We start from the raw sequence: 15,926 nt of genomic DNA on the forward strand, positions 1-15,926 counted from the left end.
ATTGAAAATTAATCTCAGAACATTCGAGAAGAGTTTGGTAACACGGAGTAATATTACTTTGAATTTTACGTGGCAGATATATAATATTATTTGTAGTGGCATTTGGTTTACGAAATGTTTGATTACCTTAGAAACAAGGTCGGTCGCATTTTGATAAATAAATGAGGCTTTACCAAAAGGCAAGAACTCAAATTTATGACCTTCAAGATGAAACATTATATATACACGTTTTTACCACGAGTCTTCTAAGATTAATTGTAATTTTATTTTGTTTTAATGTCTTAACTAGCTAGGTAAAAATTAAATATTGAGCCCTCTCAAATCCAAATACATTGTGCTCGGATGGCTTGTAGTGACTTTTTCCATGTAAGAGGTCATAAGATTGAGTCTTTGTGGAGGTGTTACCAACTGGAACTTTACTTATATGACAATATGACATCTTATGTGGAATTCTACTTAAAATAAAATACAATATATTGTTTCCTACTTTCCTATTCTACATTAAAATTCTTATTCTAATATTATAAAATAGTGTTGTACATTAAAATTCTTATCGTAATACAATACAACAATATTAAATTCATATTTCTATTCAACAATATTATATTATTTCTTATCCCGTTAAAAATTATATTCTCCATTATTAGTTTTATAATTCTCTGTTTTCAAAGTTCAAACTCCCATTAAAACTCAAATGTATAGCTGAATTATTAAGATTTAAATAAAAAATACTTTAAAACATGCATGCTTAATTCCTCGCCATGTATCTTCCGGCAATCACATAGAAGAAGCCTAATCTCATACAACACTGATAAACTCAGTTAAAATCAAACTCAATCTCATACTTCACGTTGTACTCAAACACTCCTAAAGCACCTATAAATATGGCACAAAACCTAGCACTCCATCACCAAGACTGAAACAGAAGATTTAGGAAGAGCAATTTGGAGCTTGGCTTTTCAATCAAGTAAAAATTATATTCTCACGTTTTTCTTTATCATACAAGCCTTTATCTGCAGGGGTAAGAAAAAGATTTGCAAAGAACAATACAACTGCAACGAATAAAAAAAAAAGTTGTCTGGTTCGTTAGACTGGTATTTTCATTGTCCATTGGAAATCAATCATTCATAAAGATTAATACTCCATCTAGAAATCATACTAGCGATAGCTTTATATCGTCAATTGTTGCCGGAGATTGACCATCCCTTCACTATTCTCACTGTATTTACGTAAATTAAAATAGAAAAGACAAAAATGAATGTTCACTGTAGATGATTCAATGGATTAAATCCTTGTTGCATGCAGTGTATGGTTGCATGTCCACCACATGGTTAATTGCGCACTACCCACAACAAACATATATAGAAAAAGAAAAATTATGATTTCATAACTCACCAATCCATTGTATTTATAGGTAGAAAATATGAGAATTATAAACTTGTATAATTTTTTAAAAAGGAAAGGTGTAATTATGTAATATTATCAATTAATAAATTTTAATTAATTTTCATTTTACATTTGCTTACCAAATAGGTTTTATTACAAAAGTTTGAGCGGAAAAATGAAATAGGAGGATTTTGTTTATATATATATATATATATATATATATATATATATATATATATATATATATATATATATATATATATATATATATATATATATATGTAAATATAGATATAGATTATAATTAATTCATTCATATATAGATGAGGAGGAAAAAAGTAAAGGCCATATGGTGAAAAGAAATATACTTAATGTATAAAAGTATAATTGCACAGATATTAGTATAATTGACTAATAATTATTATGATAATTAAGCTAAATATGGATCGTTGAATTTATTTTTATAATAATTACAATTAAATTATTTATCCTTTTTTCTCCTATTTATTTTAGTAATAATATAAACATAAATAATATTACATATTGATTTTTTTAAGATAATTGCAGACAAACAAGTAATATATTATTCAATTAATTGAGTGATACTTTTACACTAATCTTATAATGAAATAAATGTACATTTTCAAATATTAGAATTGTTTATAATTTCATCTTTAATTTTTATTATCTAAATATATAACAAAAATTAGGAAAACGTCACTTTTTCCCCTGAGTTATACACACATTCACATTTGCCCCCTCAATTATTATAAAAGTGACGATCCTCCCCCCCCCCCTCCCCCCCCCCCCCGATATATTAAATGGACATTTCTACCATTAAAATCAATATTTTATTTATTTCTTTTATTCAACAAATTATTGCTTATACGTAGGATGACCACGATTTGGTTCGAGCTGAACCGAACACTATAGCAATCAAATCAAATTTTTGTTGTTATGATTCAGAACCAGAACCCAATATTTGGGTTTCCGTTTATTAAAATCGTGAACTGAAAAAGATAGATCCTGAACCGTGAACCATAGGTTCAAATCGAAACAACTATTAGCATTATTAGTTTAAAATTAGAATTATAATATTTGCAAGTAGTGTATATTCTTTTTCGCATTTATTCTAATTCTCACATAAAAGTATATATAAACGCGATTTGGTTTTGATTTTGAACCGTCAATTCACGATTTCAGATCCAATTTGAACTGCTGGTTCAAACTTTCTTTTATTTTTTTAAATATTCTAAATTCAACAACTAATGTACTTTATTTTTTCAATTCAGAACATGAACTGACAGTTTCGGTTCGCGATTTTAATAAACTCTAAATATCGGGTTCCGGTTCTAAATTCTGATCATAACCTTTGTGTTTGGTTGCTATAGTGTATATTCGGTTTGAACCAAATCGTGGTTATAATTTGTTGGAGAAGAAAAATAAATGAAATATTTATTTTAAGGGTAAATATGTCCATTTAACATATTAGGGGAAAAACTGTCACTTAAATAATTCAGGGGAAAAAATGCTATAAGTATATAACACAGGGGGAAAAAGTGTCATTTTCCCATAAAAATTTTATCGTGCATCGCATGGGTAATTGAGAAATTATTTGCTTGGATTAAAGCAAGGATAACATCAAAAAACATAACACAGCGGGCGGCTCGGGTTGGTTGGCCTGGTCTGGTTCGGGCAGAACTGGCTAAGCCGGCGCGAGCTAGTTAGGCCGAATAGAAGTAGGAGCCGTGGGGCGAGGCTGAAGGATGGATTCAGCCCACGGCTGATTTTGTTTAGCTAATGGTGCCTGCAAAATATTTTTAGTAGCGAAGGGAAAAATCCCTTCATCAAACCGAACATGCCGACACACATAAACTTTGTTAGTCTGTAAGTCTATGCACCTATAACCCCGGAAAGACTCTGGATAACCTAAGAAGACAGAAGGAGAAGACATGTAGGACATTTTATGACTATTGTAAGGTCTTAAATGGGGATAACATAGACATCCAAAGTCACGAAGAAAAGAGTAAGACGGGGGGGGGGGGGGGGGGGGGCGGGGGGGGAGGGGGTGATGTATGTAGCATAAGGTGGGGACTGGAGTTATTTAACACAAGTTACACAACATAAGTCATTCTAATTATTAAATAAAAAAGGCAGTCTCAAAAGCAAAATCCCAGAATTTGTTTGGAACAAAGGCATGAGCCAAGAGAGTCAAGCCAGTTTCAACAATATGTCTATGTTTCCTTTCGACACGACCATTATGTTCATGAGTGTAAGCACATGATTGTCTATGATTAAACCATAGCTGAACAAATGAAGAGTGTAATTTTTTGTACTCAGCTCCTAAATTAGATTGAATGAACTTAATGTTGCGATTAAACGACCTTTCAACCAGGACACGAAATTTATCAAAGATAACATAGATGTCATATTTTAGTTTCATAGGATAATACCATGTGAATCGATAGCGATCATCCACAAAGATAACAAAGTAACGATATCCTTCAACAGACAACAAGGGAGATAGACCCCAAATGTCATTTTATATTAAATCAAGAATATTCAAACTAGAAGACTCAACACGAGACAAAGGAAAATGGGCAGATTTTCCTAATTGACATGCACTGCACAAACTAGAATCACAACGAATAGTACTACTAGACCCACTAACCAAACAAGACTGAAGAACACGACTAAGGACACGTTGATGTGGATGACCCAATCGACTATGCCAAATTGAAGCAGAGGCATGAGCGGAAAGAAACAAACTTGTTACTGGCAGGCTATATAGCCCCCAGAGCTACTGCCCCGTAGAATAATTTCCTTTGTATTGATATCCTTCACAACAAAAAAAGAGGGGTGAAACAAAAAAAACACTTTATTATCTGAAGCAAATTTTTGAACAGACAACAAAGAAGTAGACAATGTAGGAACATGAAGAATATTTGACAATTGAAACGACCTAGAAGGAGTATTAAAGGAAGTATGACCAACATGACTAATAGATAAATTCGTACCATCACCGACACGCAAAGTGTTATTACCATTGTACTCCTACGAGGTAGAAAGAGCGGTTATATCTGGAGTAGCATGATTGGTTACACCTGTGTCTGGAAACCAAGTATGAGCACCCTGAGTGGAGTATGAAGGAGAGTCCTAATATAATATATGAGCATGGGGATCTTTAGTATACCGAAGATGACACGTAACCGCAGTATGACTAAGTACCCCACACAATTGGCATTTAGGGGGCCAGTTTCCATTCCTGCCGCCACCACGTCATCCGCCACCACAGTTCCGGCCACCGCCGCGAGACTGTCCGGCCTTATAGCCGGAGTTGCGTCCTCCTCCTCCACACGATTGGCCGCCTCTACCACGTTGTTGTCCGCCCCGCTGCGCTATAAAAGCAGTCGGCGAACCACCGCCTGGACCACCACTCGAGAGAAACTCCTCCGCGCCAAGGAGGTCAGCAAGCTCATGGAGCGTCACCGGCTGTCCGTGTACATTAAGAGAGGATGCTAGAGAGCGAAATTCCGACCGTAAACCCTTGAAAACATAGATGTTCTGCTCTTCAAGAGTAATCGACCGGCTGGCGAGAGTGAGGTCTTCCACCAAGACCCGTGCCTTGCCTACGTAGTCTGCAACTGAACTGTTTCCTTGTCGAAGGGACTAAAGTTGCCCTAGAAGATTCAAGGACCGAGACCTGGACGACGAAGCCAGCGCATTGACGACCGCCTCCCAAACAGTCCGACTAGTGTAGTGTCCGATGGCCAGTGGCATTACCTCGTCGGACAACGAGGACATGATCATGGACAAGAGAGCCTGATCTTGTCGAACCCAAACTCTATGAGCGGGATCTGGCTGCGCTGGCGCACCTTCTACGGCAGGGAGATAAGCCGGCGGACACGGGTTCGTACCATCAATGAACCCCATCAAATCATGACCATGAAGAAAATAAACAACCTGAGCTCTCCAAAATAGGAAGTTCTTGTAGGTCAGTTTGATACTGATAAAGTGATGAGCGGTGGACAAGGAATTCACGATCGATGTGACCAAAGAGATACCAACATTCGAGACGATCCGTTCCGAGGAGTTAGCAGACCCGTCAGCCATAGGAAAGAAACCCTAGTTTAACTGATACCATATAAGGATTGATAGAATTGTATTGAATGAATGTAATTACAAAGGTACAGATCATAGGTATATATACAATGAGAAACATATGGAGACTAGGATATGGAGTCATGGACTAACTCAAATACATAGAGTCCTAATAATAGTTTCCTATTCTTCAAGGCTAACCCTTTTGAAGCGAATAACATTAAGAATCTTCTGCTTGATTATGAGAAGGCTCTGGGGAAGTGCATCAACTTGGTCAAATCATCTTTGGATTTTAGCAGCAATGTTAAGATTGATGTTAGATCTACTGTGGGGAATATTATGGGTATCCAGAGCGGAAGGGGTGCTGGAAACTATCTAGGTTTGCCTATGATAATAGGAAGAATCAGGAGGGAGATTCTTGGGTTTATCAAGCAGAGAATTTTGAACCGTATTTAGTCATAGGTTTCTATCCAGAGCTGGTAGGGAAATTCTTCTAAAGACTATGTTCCAAGCTATTCCTACTTATGCAATGATAGTCTTCCTTTTGCACAAGAGATTAATCAAGGATATTGAGACAACTATGAACTCTTATTGGTGGGGAAGGAGAGATACTACAAACAGAGGCATTAACTGGAAATCCTGGAGTTACCTTTGATTGCCTAAAAAATGGGGTGGTATGGGTTTCAGAAATCTCAGTGACTTCAACTTGGCCCTTATATGTAAACAGGCTTGGAACTTGCTTCGTAGACCAAACTCTCTAGTTTCTAAGATCTATAAAGGTTAGGTACTACCTTAATACTTCCTACCTTGATGCAAAAACTGGGTATTTGGAGTAGCATGATTTCAGCTCAAAATATCATTGGAAGGATAACTAGCTCCCGAATAATTCCAACAATAAAGTATCTTCTTACCCTTATCCTCTTATGGAGAATGCAAGAGTTACTAGTCTTACTAATCCAAATGGTCATATCTGGGATGAGGAAACTATCAAGATCATGTTCAATCAAAGGGATGCAGACTTAATAATGAAAATTCCCCTCCCTAAGCAGCAAGTTCACGACAAGATCATCTGGAGATCGGAGGAAGATGGTGTCTTTACATTCAAGAGTTGTTACAAATCACTACAAAGTGTCTTACGATATGAGGACATCCATGAGTGGAGCAAATTATGGAAATGTAAGGTCGCACCCAAGTTTAAGACCTTCTTGTGGCAATCATGTACCTCGACCTTACCAACCAGAGATCTTTTGAGAAGAAAATATGTAATCTGTGAGGAGAAATGCCTTCTGTGCAATGCTGGGATTGAGTCCATTTTCCACATTTTCGTTGAGTGTGACTATGCTAAATCATGTTGGAACCAGTTGAGGATTGCTTCATCACTTGGGACTTTGTCATGCTTTTAGGATTGGGTTAATCTCATGATATCCTCTCTGTCTAGCAACCAATCAGACTTGGTTTTCATGGGTTGTTGGACCATATGGTCCCTGAGGAACAATGTATTGTGGAACGACCACGCAATCGACTCAGCAGAGTTCACGGTCAGAAGAACACATGAATGCTACAGAAATTGGTCGGAGGCTAATAAGGATCAACAACCGATTTTACATGGAAGTCGGTCTGGGCACATTCACTGGACAAACCCAACCCAGGTTACTTCAAATTAAATGTTGATGCAACCATTGACACACAAAGAGGATGCATGGGTTTTGGATGTATTATCAAAAACGACCAAGGTCAGTTCGTGGCAGCAAAAGGATCTCAATGGCAGGGCACCTTCAGTTCCAGAGAGCCTGAGGCAGTTGCAATTAGAGAATCTCTCAGTTGGCTCAAACATCATAATTTCGACAAGGTGTTGATAGAGACAGATTCGCTCCAAGTCGTTCATGGCATCAATTTTTCTAGCGGTGATTCTTCATTTCATGTAATGCTATGCGATGTTAAAACTTTAATGAGTCATTTTATTCATGTTAGTTTAGCGTTTGTTAGACGATTTGCGAACCAGGACTGCACACTTGTTTGCTAGGCAGTCTATTTCTTTGTCTGATTGTTCGGAGTGGTTCTCAAACCCTCCCCTAATGTGTTAACTTATGATCTTATCTAATATATCTACTTTAAAAAAAAAAAATCGGTAAATAATTTTAAAAATAAAGAGCTTTCTAAATTCAAAGGAAAACATAATGGATTTGGTACCAAGTTGACCAAATGTGAAGAAGAGCATAGGGGCATGAATGCAGTACGGCCACTCATAGGAGTCATAGCCCACTGGGCTCACTTCAACTACTTTTCCCATAATGACCTCAACACCCGAGCCTATAAAAGGTCCAACACGTTGCCTCGCACTCCCATTCCACGTCACCCTCGCACAGCATCACTATCCTGCCGTTACACTCCCGCACCGCTTTGGCTCTCCCCAACGCCGTAACGGAACCTTCCGAACCCAGCTCCAAACCCAACTTTTTGCTCAATAAAGGGTCGTGGTATGGCCTGCCGAACCTGCGGTTCGTGTCCTTTTGGTGACAACCTGTCATCAGTGTTAACTATTTTTCGGCTTTCTTCTCTCTCTTCGATATTTTTCTCCTGTCCGCCTGTCTGTGCGTCTCTCTCTCTCTCTCTCTCTCTCTCTGACTTCAACTTCAGCTTCACTGAGAATCTCCGACTTTCTTTTTCGCGAGAAAAATCTGAAAACCCCTCCCTAAAAACGGTAAGGAATTAAGTTATTGTTGAGCGATTCATTTCTATTTAAGAAAACAAGAACTAAGATAAATTAATCCAATATTGCGATCGCCGTACGGATTCTAATACGAGAATCGATTTGCTTTGAGTTTTAAGGCTGTCCAATTTTGTTAATTGTTCGGTGATTTTGAAGTGAACTGAATTGGAGCGGGTAGAAGTGTAAAATTTCAAGATCTTCCACTCGAGAGAGTTTTAATTGATGAAGATCTTAGTTTCATTGCTTAATTGTGTTAATTTTTCGTATTTTTGGTTGCGGTGTAGCATTAACTAGGACTTGGTTCCGGGAGATCTTACTCTGTTGGGAAATGCACCGTTTGATCTCTGAATTAGGAATGAGTTTGAGGCTTTCATGAATAGAACGGTATGAATTACTTTTCCTTTTTTTTTTTTTTTTTTGGTCTGTTTGTCGCCTGTTTATGCTTTTTAATTAAGCTTTGCTGAGTTTCTCTATGTCTTTATTCTAGGGCTGAGACTGCAGTGAGAAAGTGTTCTTTTACTGCTTGATTGTGGAATTGGAGTGAACTCATGGCTCAGAGTAATTGGGAAGCAGATAAGATGTATGCAGTTCTTTCGGCAGAACTACTTTGATAGTTTTACAATTTTTGGGTTATTTTTAACCTGAATGCTTTCTAATGAAATCTAGGAAAATTGTTAGTTCTCATAGAAATTATAACTAGGAATGTCTGTTGGTTTCAGTCAGAAACAAGTGAAAATGGGAAAATCTTGTAGCTCACTCATCATTAAAGGAAAAGTTGTTATGTTTTCAATTTTTGCTCCTTTCTGATTGTTGAAATTGTGACCTTCATGCTAGGCTTGATGTTTACATTCATGATTACTTGTTGAAAAGAAAACTGCACAATTCAGCAAAAGCTTTCATGACAGAAGGGAAGGTAGCGACGGATCCTGTAGGTAATAGTTTGGATGATTATTCGCTGTGGCTCGATTTTAAGTGATACATATAGCTGATCAGTTTTACTTTCACTGCCCTTCACTTTATTTGATTGGTTTCTACAATCTACATTCCCCCAATTCTAATTTATTTATTAATCTTTTTGGGCATTTATCTTTGTCCTTTTTTTTTTTGCAGCTATTGATGCACCTGGAGGGTTTCTTTTTGAATGGTGGTCTGTGTTTTGGGACATCTTCATAGCAAGGACTAATGAGAAGCATTCAGAGGCAGCTGCTGCTTACATAGAGGTTTAATGAACTTTCGATTATTCCTTTCTACTTTTTTTCTTGCACAAGGGAAAAACAGAAAAAAAGATAGGTGCTTCTTCAGACAGGATACATTTATAGTGAAATGATTTTAATCTGTTCACTTGAATTGGAATTCAGACACAACAAATGAAAGCAAGGGAACATCAACAGCAGCTGCAAATGCAGCAATTGCAACTCATGCAGCAGCGAAATGTCCAGTTACGTAGGGATCCTAATCATCCTCCACTAGGAAGTCCTATTAATGCTATTAATTCTGAAGGCATGGTGGGGCAGCCATCTGCCAGTGTATTAGCTATGAAAATATTCGAGGAACGAGCTAAGCACCCTCATTCCATGGACTCCGAGTCATCCTCAGCACTAATTGATCCCAATAGGATGGCCCTTCTGAAGTCTGCTACCAATCAAGGGTATGAATGATGCAACCTTTTTCTCAATCAAATTCCCTTTGTCCTTCTATTTAAACCAAGTTTGAAATTTCCATGAGATAATTGCTTCATATTTTTCCATTCTTGTGGTTGATTCAGTCAGTTGGTTCAAGGTACTTCGGGGAGTGTGTCAGCAGCTTTGCAGCAGATGCAAGGACGGCCTCAACTGGCAACTGTAAACACTTGGACTTTTAATTCTTTCCTTGCCCTTCAGAATTGGCACTTTGCTTTGGTTGGATCCAGTAAGCTGATATCTTTTGGGATGTGTAGGACATAAAAGCAGAAGTAAACTTGGGTGCAACTCAAAAATCTTTGCCAATGGATCCTTCATCCATATATGGCCAAGCAATTCTTCAGTCGAAATCTGGACTTGGCGGTGCAGGTAACATCATTAATAATGTTTGTAAGAATTGTACATGGATATAATATGTGAAAGATGTGTTATTAGAATAAAGATCGTTTCTTTTTCCTTACCAGAAACAATAATGTGTATGGTAATATAAGTTTATAATTTAGAAATGCTTTAATTACTTTTGAGAATTCTACCAAATCTCTTACAAGTAATTCATGATTATAAGAGCTTCACATTTCAAAAGAAATCTTTGTTACCTGGAGTTAGGTGTACACATCGGTTGCTGTTATGAGCTCAGCGTATGTGTGCCTAGCTTTTAATAAGTTTTTAATGCATTTTGGATAATCCATACGAAGTCCATGCTCAGGGATCAATACATGGGGGGCAAAGGAAAGAAATGATGTACTTCTACTTCCTTGTATCACAGATGTAATAAATACAGTAAAAAAAGTTCCTACTGAAAGAAAGAGTTGAAGTGGTGTATCTTGATATCTTCCCCTTCTTTTCGTCCTTGGCTTCTATAACTTCCTGTTTGCGTATGGATTATTTTCTCTTCTTTGAAGTGGTTTTTATTTATAACTGTTAAATCTCTTTGCTGATTGAATATGATCCTGCGTGGTTTATTTATCATTGTAGCAGCACAAGTGGTTTGGTTTTCAAGTATTGTGTAAGGTACTCATTTTCAGGATTAACAAACGTTAGAAGCGGTTTCTTTAAATTTAAGTAAATGTACTCACAAGAATAATTGAAGTATGAAAGTTTGAAAACTATATATTGTTACCTGATTCATGGATGGTGTTGCTATGAGTTCAGGGTAGTGTGTGTGTGTGCTTGTGTTTTTTTAATGTATTTTTAGAATTGAATTTTTTGTTTGTTTTTTGTTTTGTTTTTGTTTTTGTTTTTGTTTTTTGTTTGTGTGTGTGTGTGTGTGTGATTATGAAAAAACATTCAATATATTTGTTGAGCAAGTTATGAAGTATGGTTTTCTGTTGTTTAGAACTGTTTACTTTTCATTACTTTGCAGGGTTAAATCAAGGTGTCACTGGTCTTCCATTAAAGGGTTGGCCCCTTACTGTAAGTTACTAGTGGCTCATGCTATGCCCCATTCTCTTTTGATGTATTCTTGTCGGAGAAATATGGATGCTTGATTGCTGAAGCTTTCTGTATTGTGCAGGGAATTGATCAATTAAGACCAAGTATGGGTTTACAAGTGCCAAAGTCCAATTTACAGACCCAAAATCAGTTTCTTTTGACATCCCAACAACAGCAGGCCCTAGCACAAGCCCAAACACAAAACAACCTTGGGAACTCGCCTAATTATGGTTTTGGTGGATTACCAAGGGGTAACTTTAATCCAAAAGATGGTCAACCCCCAAGAAATGATGGATCTATATGTTCTCCTGTGCAATCAAATTCCCCGAAGGTTGTGCATATTTACCCTGAATAAAAATTTTAAAAAAATATTGCTACTGCTGGTAACACCAGTGCTTTTCATAGACAATAATTTCCCAAAATGATTAGTATACAGCTGCTGCCCATTGCATTTAAACTTCTGTGGTTTTTTTTTTTTTTTTTTTTTTTTTTTTTTTTTTCTGTCTCTTATGAACATGATGAGCAACATCCTACTTTTGTTTGATTGCCAACATGATATACCTTCTATTTTTAAAGCTGTGTTCCAAGAGATCATCATAGTTCTTGTTGGAGAGTTGGAACAAGAATTTTTCAAGTTAGGCAGTTTGTGGTGTAAACTTTTAAGCATGGAATTCTTGTTGGAAGAGGAGAGATTGATTCTCGAAGTTATGGCCAGATCCCTTCCATGCATATCTGGAGACCCTATCAGAGGGGGTGTGCCTTGCTGTTGATAGAAATCAGAGAACAGAAGTCTCAAAAGACTTTATCCATAGTGTGATTTTTTCTTATAAGAATGCTAACATAGTTTCCTAAGGTCAACTAACTGCACTGGCAAGTTACAGCAACAGGATATTGAGAAAAGTGCTGTCTCATGATGCGTGAGGGAGTGCAAAGTTCCCTCTGTCAAAAGCAAAGTGTTAAACTTCCTAAACTATGACCCTTAGTGAACTATGGAGGTTTGTTTTAATTCACAATTTTGTGGGTTGGTTGGTGATTATTGGCAATAACTATTTGGAAAGAGATGGAAAATTTCTGGTGGATCAATGTGAGTTGTTTTTAAGGGGGGTGGGGGGTGTCATTTTCTCGCATGTCGGTCTGTATACCACAATGTATTTCTTTGGCTGGTTAAAATGGTGTTGGCTTGTTACCGAGAACTCCTGTCTTGCAGATGAAGATGCCCCAAATGCAGCAATCTTCCTCTCAACAACAGGACCAACTGCAACAGCAACAGCAATTGCAGCAGGTTAATTCCTCTTTCCTTATTTTTTGTTGTAATAAACTTGCATGGAATTGAGTCTATAGTCAATAACTAGGAGCATCATCATGTTCTATAGAACTAAATATAGTAGAAACCAGGAAAACTATAATTGCATTAGTGGGTTATGGATATCTTTAAACTGTCACAAATATATGGTTCCTGTAAGTCACTACTCACTAGACTATTCCTTCCATAACATCTTTCTTAACTCAAATATCTTTTCATATTTCTTTTATCCATTCATCCTTTATGCTCCTGATTCCTGTCTTAACTACTTTGTTGGTTGTTCCTCTCGTGGTAAATTAGAAATTATTTATATAGGATTTTTATCTGAGTACAGACTAACAGGAAAAGGAAGCAGCATTCCTCGTCTGGACCTGCCAATAGTACAGGCACTGGGAATACAGTTGGTCCTTCTCCAAATTCACCACCATCGACACACACACCTGGTGATGCAATGGGCACTGCTAGTAGCATGCAACATGTCAACAGTGTTTCAAAGAGCTTGATCATGTATGGTGCTGAGGGAACTGGTGGTATTGCATCATCTACGAATCAGCTGGTATACCTTGCTTTTGTTTGTGCACAGTGGACTAACTTTGCTCACGCCTCACGCTGCTTTGTTATTTTCATGTTTGCATCAGCAAGCATCTTGTTTATTAATTATTGAACAGCGCTTATGTTGATGCCAGTATGGTTTTCTTCTGTCCGTAAAGGATTTAATTGCTATAACTTTTATTACAGGATGACTTGGAGAATTTTGGAGACATTGGTTCTCTGGAAGATAATGTGGAATCTTTTTTGTCACATGATGGGGGAGATGGAAATATATATGGCACACTGAAACAATCTCTCACTGAGCACAAACCAGAGCCTAAAGGTAACTATCAAGCATTCTACTTATTTACATGATTGATTGTTTGTATGGTCACCTACTTACCTTGAGAATTCGTCTCAGGGTTTTCCTTTGGGGAAGTTGGTTGTATTCGAACAAGAAATAAAGTAACTTGCTGTCATTTTTCTTCGGATGGGAAGTTGTTAGCCAGTGCTGGACATGACAAGAAGGTAGGTGTCTGTTTGGCAGAATGCTTCCAGAAAGGGGAATTCATCATTTTTTTTTCCTGTATTTATTGTTTTTAGATCACTATACACCCATTCTGCACTGTTTGAATCTATCTTTTTGGTTCACTATAAATGTTATGTTGCTCAGTGTATGTTAAATGTGGAACATTGCTCTTGTATGCTTCAGGCTGTAATTTGGAACATGGACACTTTGCAAACAGAGATGACCCCAGAAGAGCATCAATACTTAATAACTGATGTCCGGTTCCGGCCGAATTCAACTCAGCTTGCAACAGCTTCATTTGACAAGTCCGTGAGGCTGTGGGATGCTGCTGATGTAAAACTCTGCCTGGGAATTGTTTTTTCTTTTAGTGTTTATAATGTTGAATCCTAAATCTTTAGATTATATGTATAAAGTGTGATATTATTAATGTTACATGTCATACTTATATAATTACTGTTGTTATTCCCTATTTAACCACCAAATCATTATTTCTTTTTGTAGGCAGGCTATTGTTTGAATGCCTATACTGGGCATAGTTCGCATGTTATGTCCCTGGATTTTCATCCAAAAAAGAACGATATCTTCTGTTTCTGTGACAGCAATAATGAAGTTCGTTACTGGAGTATTTCTCCATTCTCATTAACTAGGGTGTCAAAGGTGGGCCTTTTCGTTATTTTCTTGCATCTCAAGAATCATTTCCTCTGCAATTTTTGCTACTTGTTTCTTATCCCTATCGAGCTATCTTAATTTCCAATTATTGGTCTCTCATGATAGCAAGGGGGCAGTGCTCAAGTAAGGTTTCAACCTATAACTGGACATCTTCTGGCAGCTGCATCAGATAAGGTGGTATCCATCTTTGATGTTGAAACTGACCGGCAAGTCCATTCATTCCAGGTTTGTAAATGCATGATGCATATAAGTTAGAGGCATCATGGTGCAACTTAGTAACTGATCAGGTTTCCTAAGATTCTTTTGGATGTTATCACATTTTTACTCCATATTCTCACATTAAACTCGTATATCTGTTGCTTAGGGACATTCTGGAGTTGTAAACTACCTTTGTTGGGATCTAAATGGTGAATTGTTGGCATCAGTGAGTGAGGACTGTGTCAAAGTTTGGTCATTGTCCACTGGTGATGCTATTCACGAGTTTACTGCCAATGGAAACCAATTTCATTCGTGTGTTTTCCATCCAAGTTATTCAGCTCTCTTGGTGATTGGAGGAAAGCGGGTACTTACTAACTTTATATTTCCAGCGTCATACTAAGGGTCCCTACAAATTTTACTTGTTTCTTTTCGTTTTTGGTCATTCAACCAATCATAATTAGGGAGAGTATGAAAATGAGTAGAACTTGTCGGAATCTCTAATATTTTTCATATTTCTATAATAATTTTATCACTGATATTTTCATTCTAAATTGACATTTTTAGTCTTTGGAGTTGTGGAACATGGTTGAGAACAAAAGTATGACGGTTCCAGCCCACGAGAACATAATCGCAGCGCTGGCACAGTCACCTCTTACAGGAATGGTTGCATCTGCTAGTCATGACAGCTCCGTCAAGTTATGGAAATAAGTAGGAATGATCATCAAACGTGCTATTTTTTTTTTTATTATGGGAATCAATCAACCGCATATTGCCCCCTCTTAATTTGTTATGATGGATAAATTTAGAAGTTGTACAAGGAATATGGTTGTTGTAATTGTTAATGTGAGCTTTCGGCTTTTAATTTGGCCCAGAAGCAGTGTTATTATATTTGCCAGTTGTAGCTTAAACTGAGACGACGGTAGTACATTAAGTAAGTTTGGTGGGAAGTGAAACAATTGATATATATATATATATAGCCTGATTTATTAACCAGCAATAATATCTATCATTGCATTGAGACCATAGTGTTTGGTGGTATAATTAATTGAATGTATGTGTATCCAAAAATATATCAGATTGTGTGTGTAGCTATTGAAGAATCCAATAAAGTCATTTAGTTGAGTGTTGATCAACTCGGGCATTTTGCATTAAAAATGTTATTGATTGCTGCCGAGCTATTATTGTTGTGTTTGTGTGTAGAGCGTAGGCTGAAATCTTGAAGTAATTCGTGGGAATGAAATGTAGGTGAACAAATTTAGTGGGAGAACGTCTGTTCAGAATATACGCAGACTGAATTATTTACCGCCCAGTGTCTGCCTTTTCTACCTAATGATAATAATGCAAATATTTATTTCTTGTAGGTAAATTGTACTTTGTATCTTTAAAATG

General features: G+C 37.0%; 1 protein-coding gene across 1 annotated transcript; it reads left to right on the top strand.

Annotated features, from left to right (window-relative positions):
• The first annotated feature begins 8,064 nt into the window (after positions 1–8,064).
• LOC109182847 (transcriptional corepressor LEUNIG_HOMOLOG) lies at positions 8,065–15,530 on the top strand. The gene is made up of 19 exons (XM_019333068.1): positions 8,065–8,188; positions 8,482–8,581; positions 8,685–8,777; positions 9,032–9,129; positions 9,308–9,417; positions 9,556–9,845; positions 9,963–10,038; positions 10,134–10,245; positions 11,240–11,289; positions 11,390–11,638; positions 12,515–12,589; positions 12,945–13,166; positions 13,349–13,484; positions 13,563–13,669; positions 13,854–14,003; positions 14,172–14,327; positions 14,445–14,564; positions 14,704–14,901; positions 15,102–15,530. The coding sequence occupies exons 3-19, from the start codon at positions 8,746–8,748 to the stop codon at positions 15,243–15,245; spliced, it is 2,325 nt and encodes a 774-aa protein (XP_019188613.1). The 5' UTR covers positions 8,065–8,188; positions 8,482–8,581; positions 8,685–8,745; the 3' UTR covers positions 15,246–15,530.
• The last annotated feature ends 396 nt before the right edge of the window (positions 15,531–15,926 follow it).

Source organism: Ipomoea nil, unplaced genomic scaffold (assembly GCF_001879475.1).
Source record: "Ipomoea nil cultivar Tokyo-kokei standard unplaced genomic scaffold, Asagao_1.1 scaffold1074, whole genome shotgun sequence".
Classification (NCBI taxonomy): Eukaryota; Viridiplantae; Streptophyta; class Magnoliopsida; order Solanales; family Convolvulaceae; genus Ipomoea; species Ipomoea nil.

Bases quoted from the DNA above. Each gene is read 5' to 3' on its own strand.
- LOC109182847 (XM_019333068.1), top strand. From the start codon at position 8,746: ATGGCTCAGAGTAATTGGGAAGCAGATAAGAT. The intron at 14,004-14,171 runs GTAAAACTCTGC...TTCTTTTTGTAG, and splicing joins GGCTGTGGGATGCTGCTGAT to GCAGGCTATTGTTTGAATGC. The intron at 14,328-14,444 runs GTGGGCCTTTTC...CTCTCATGATAG, and splicing joins CATTAACTAGGGTGTCAAAG to CAAGGGGGCAGTGCTCAAGT.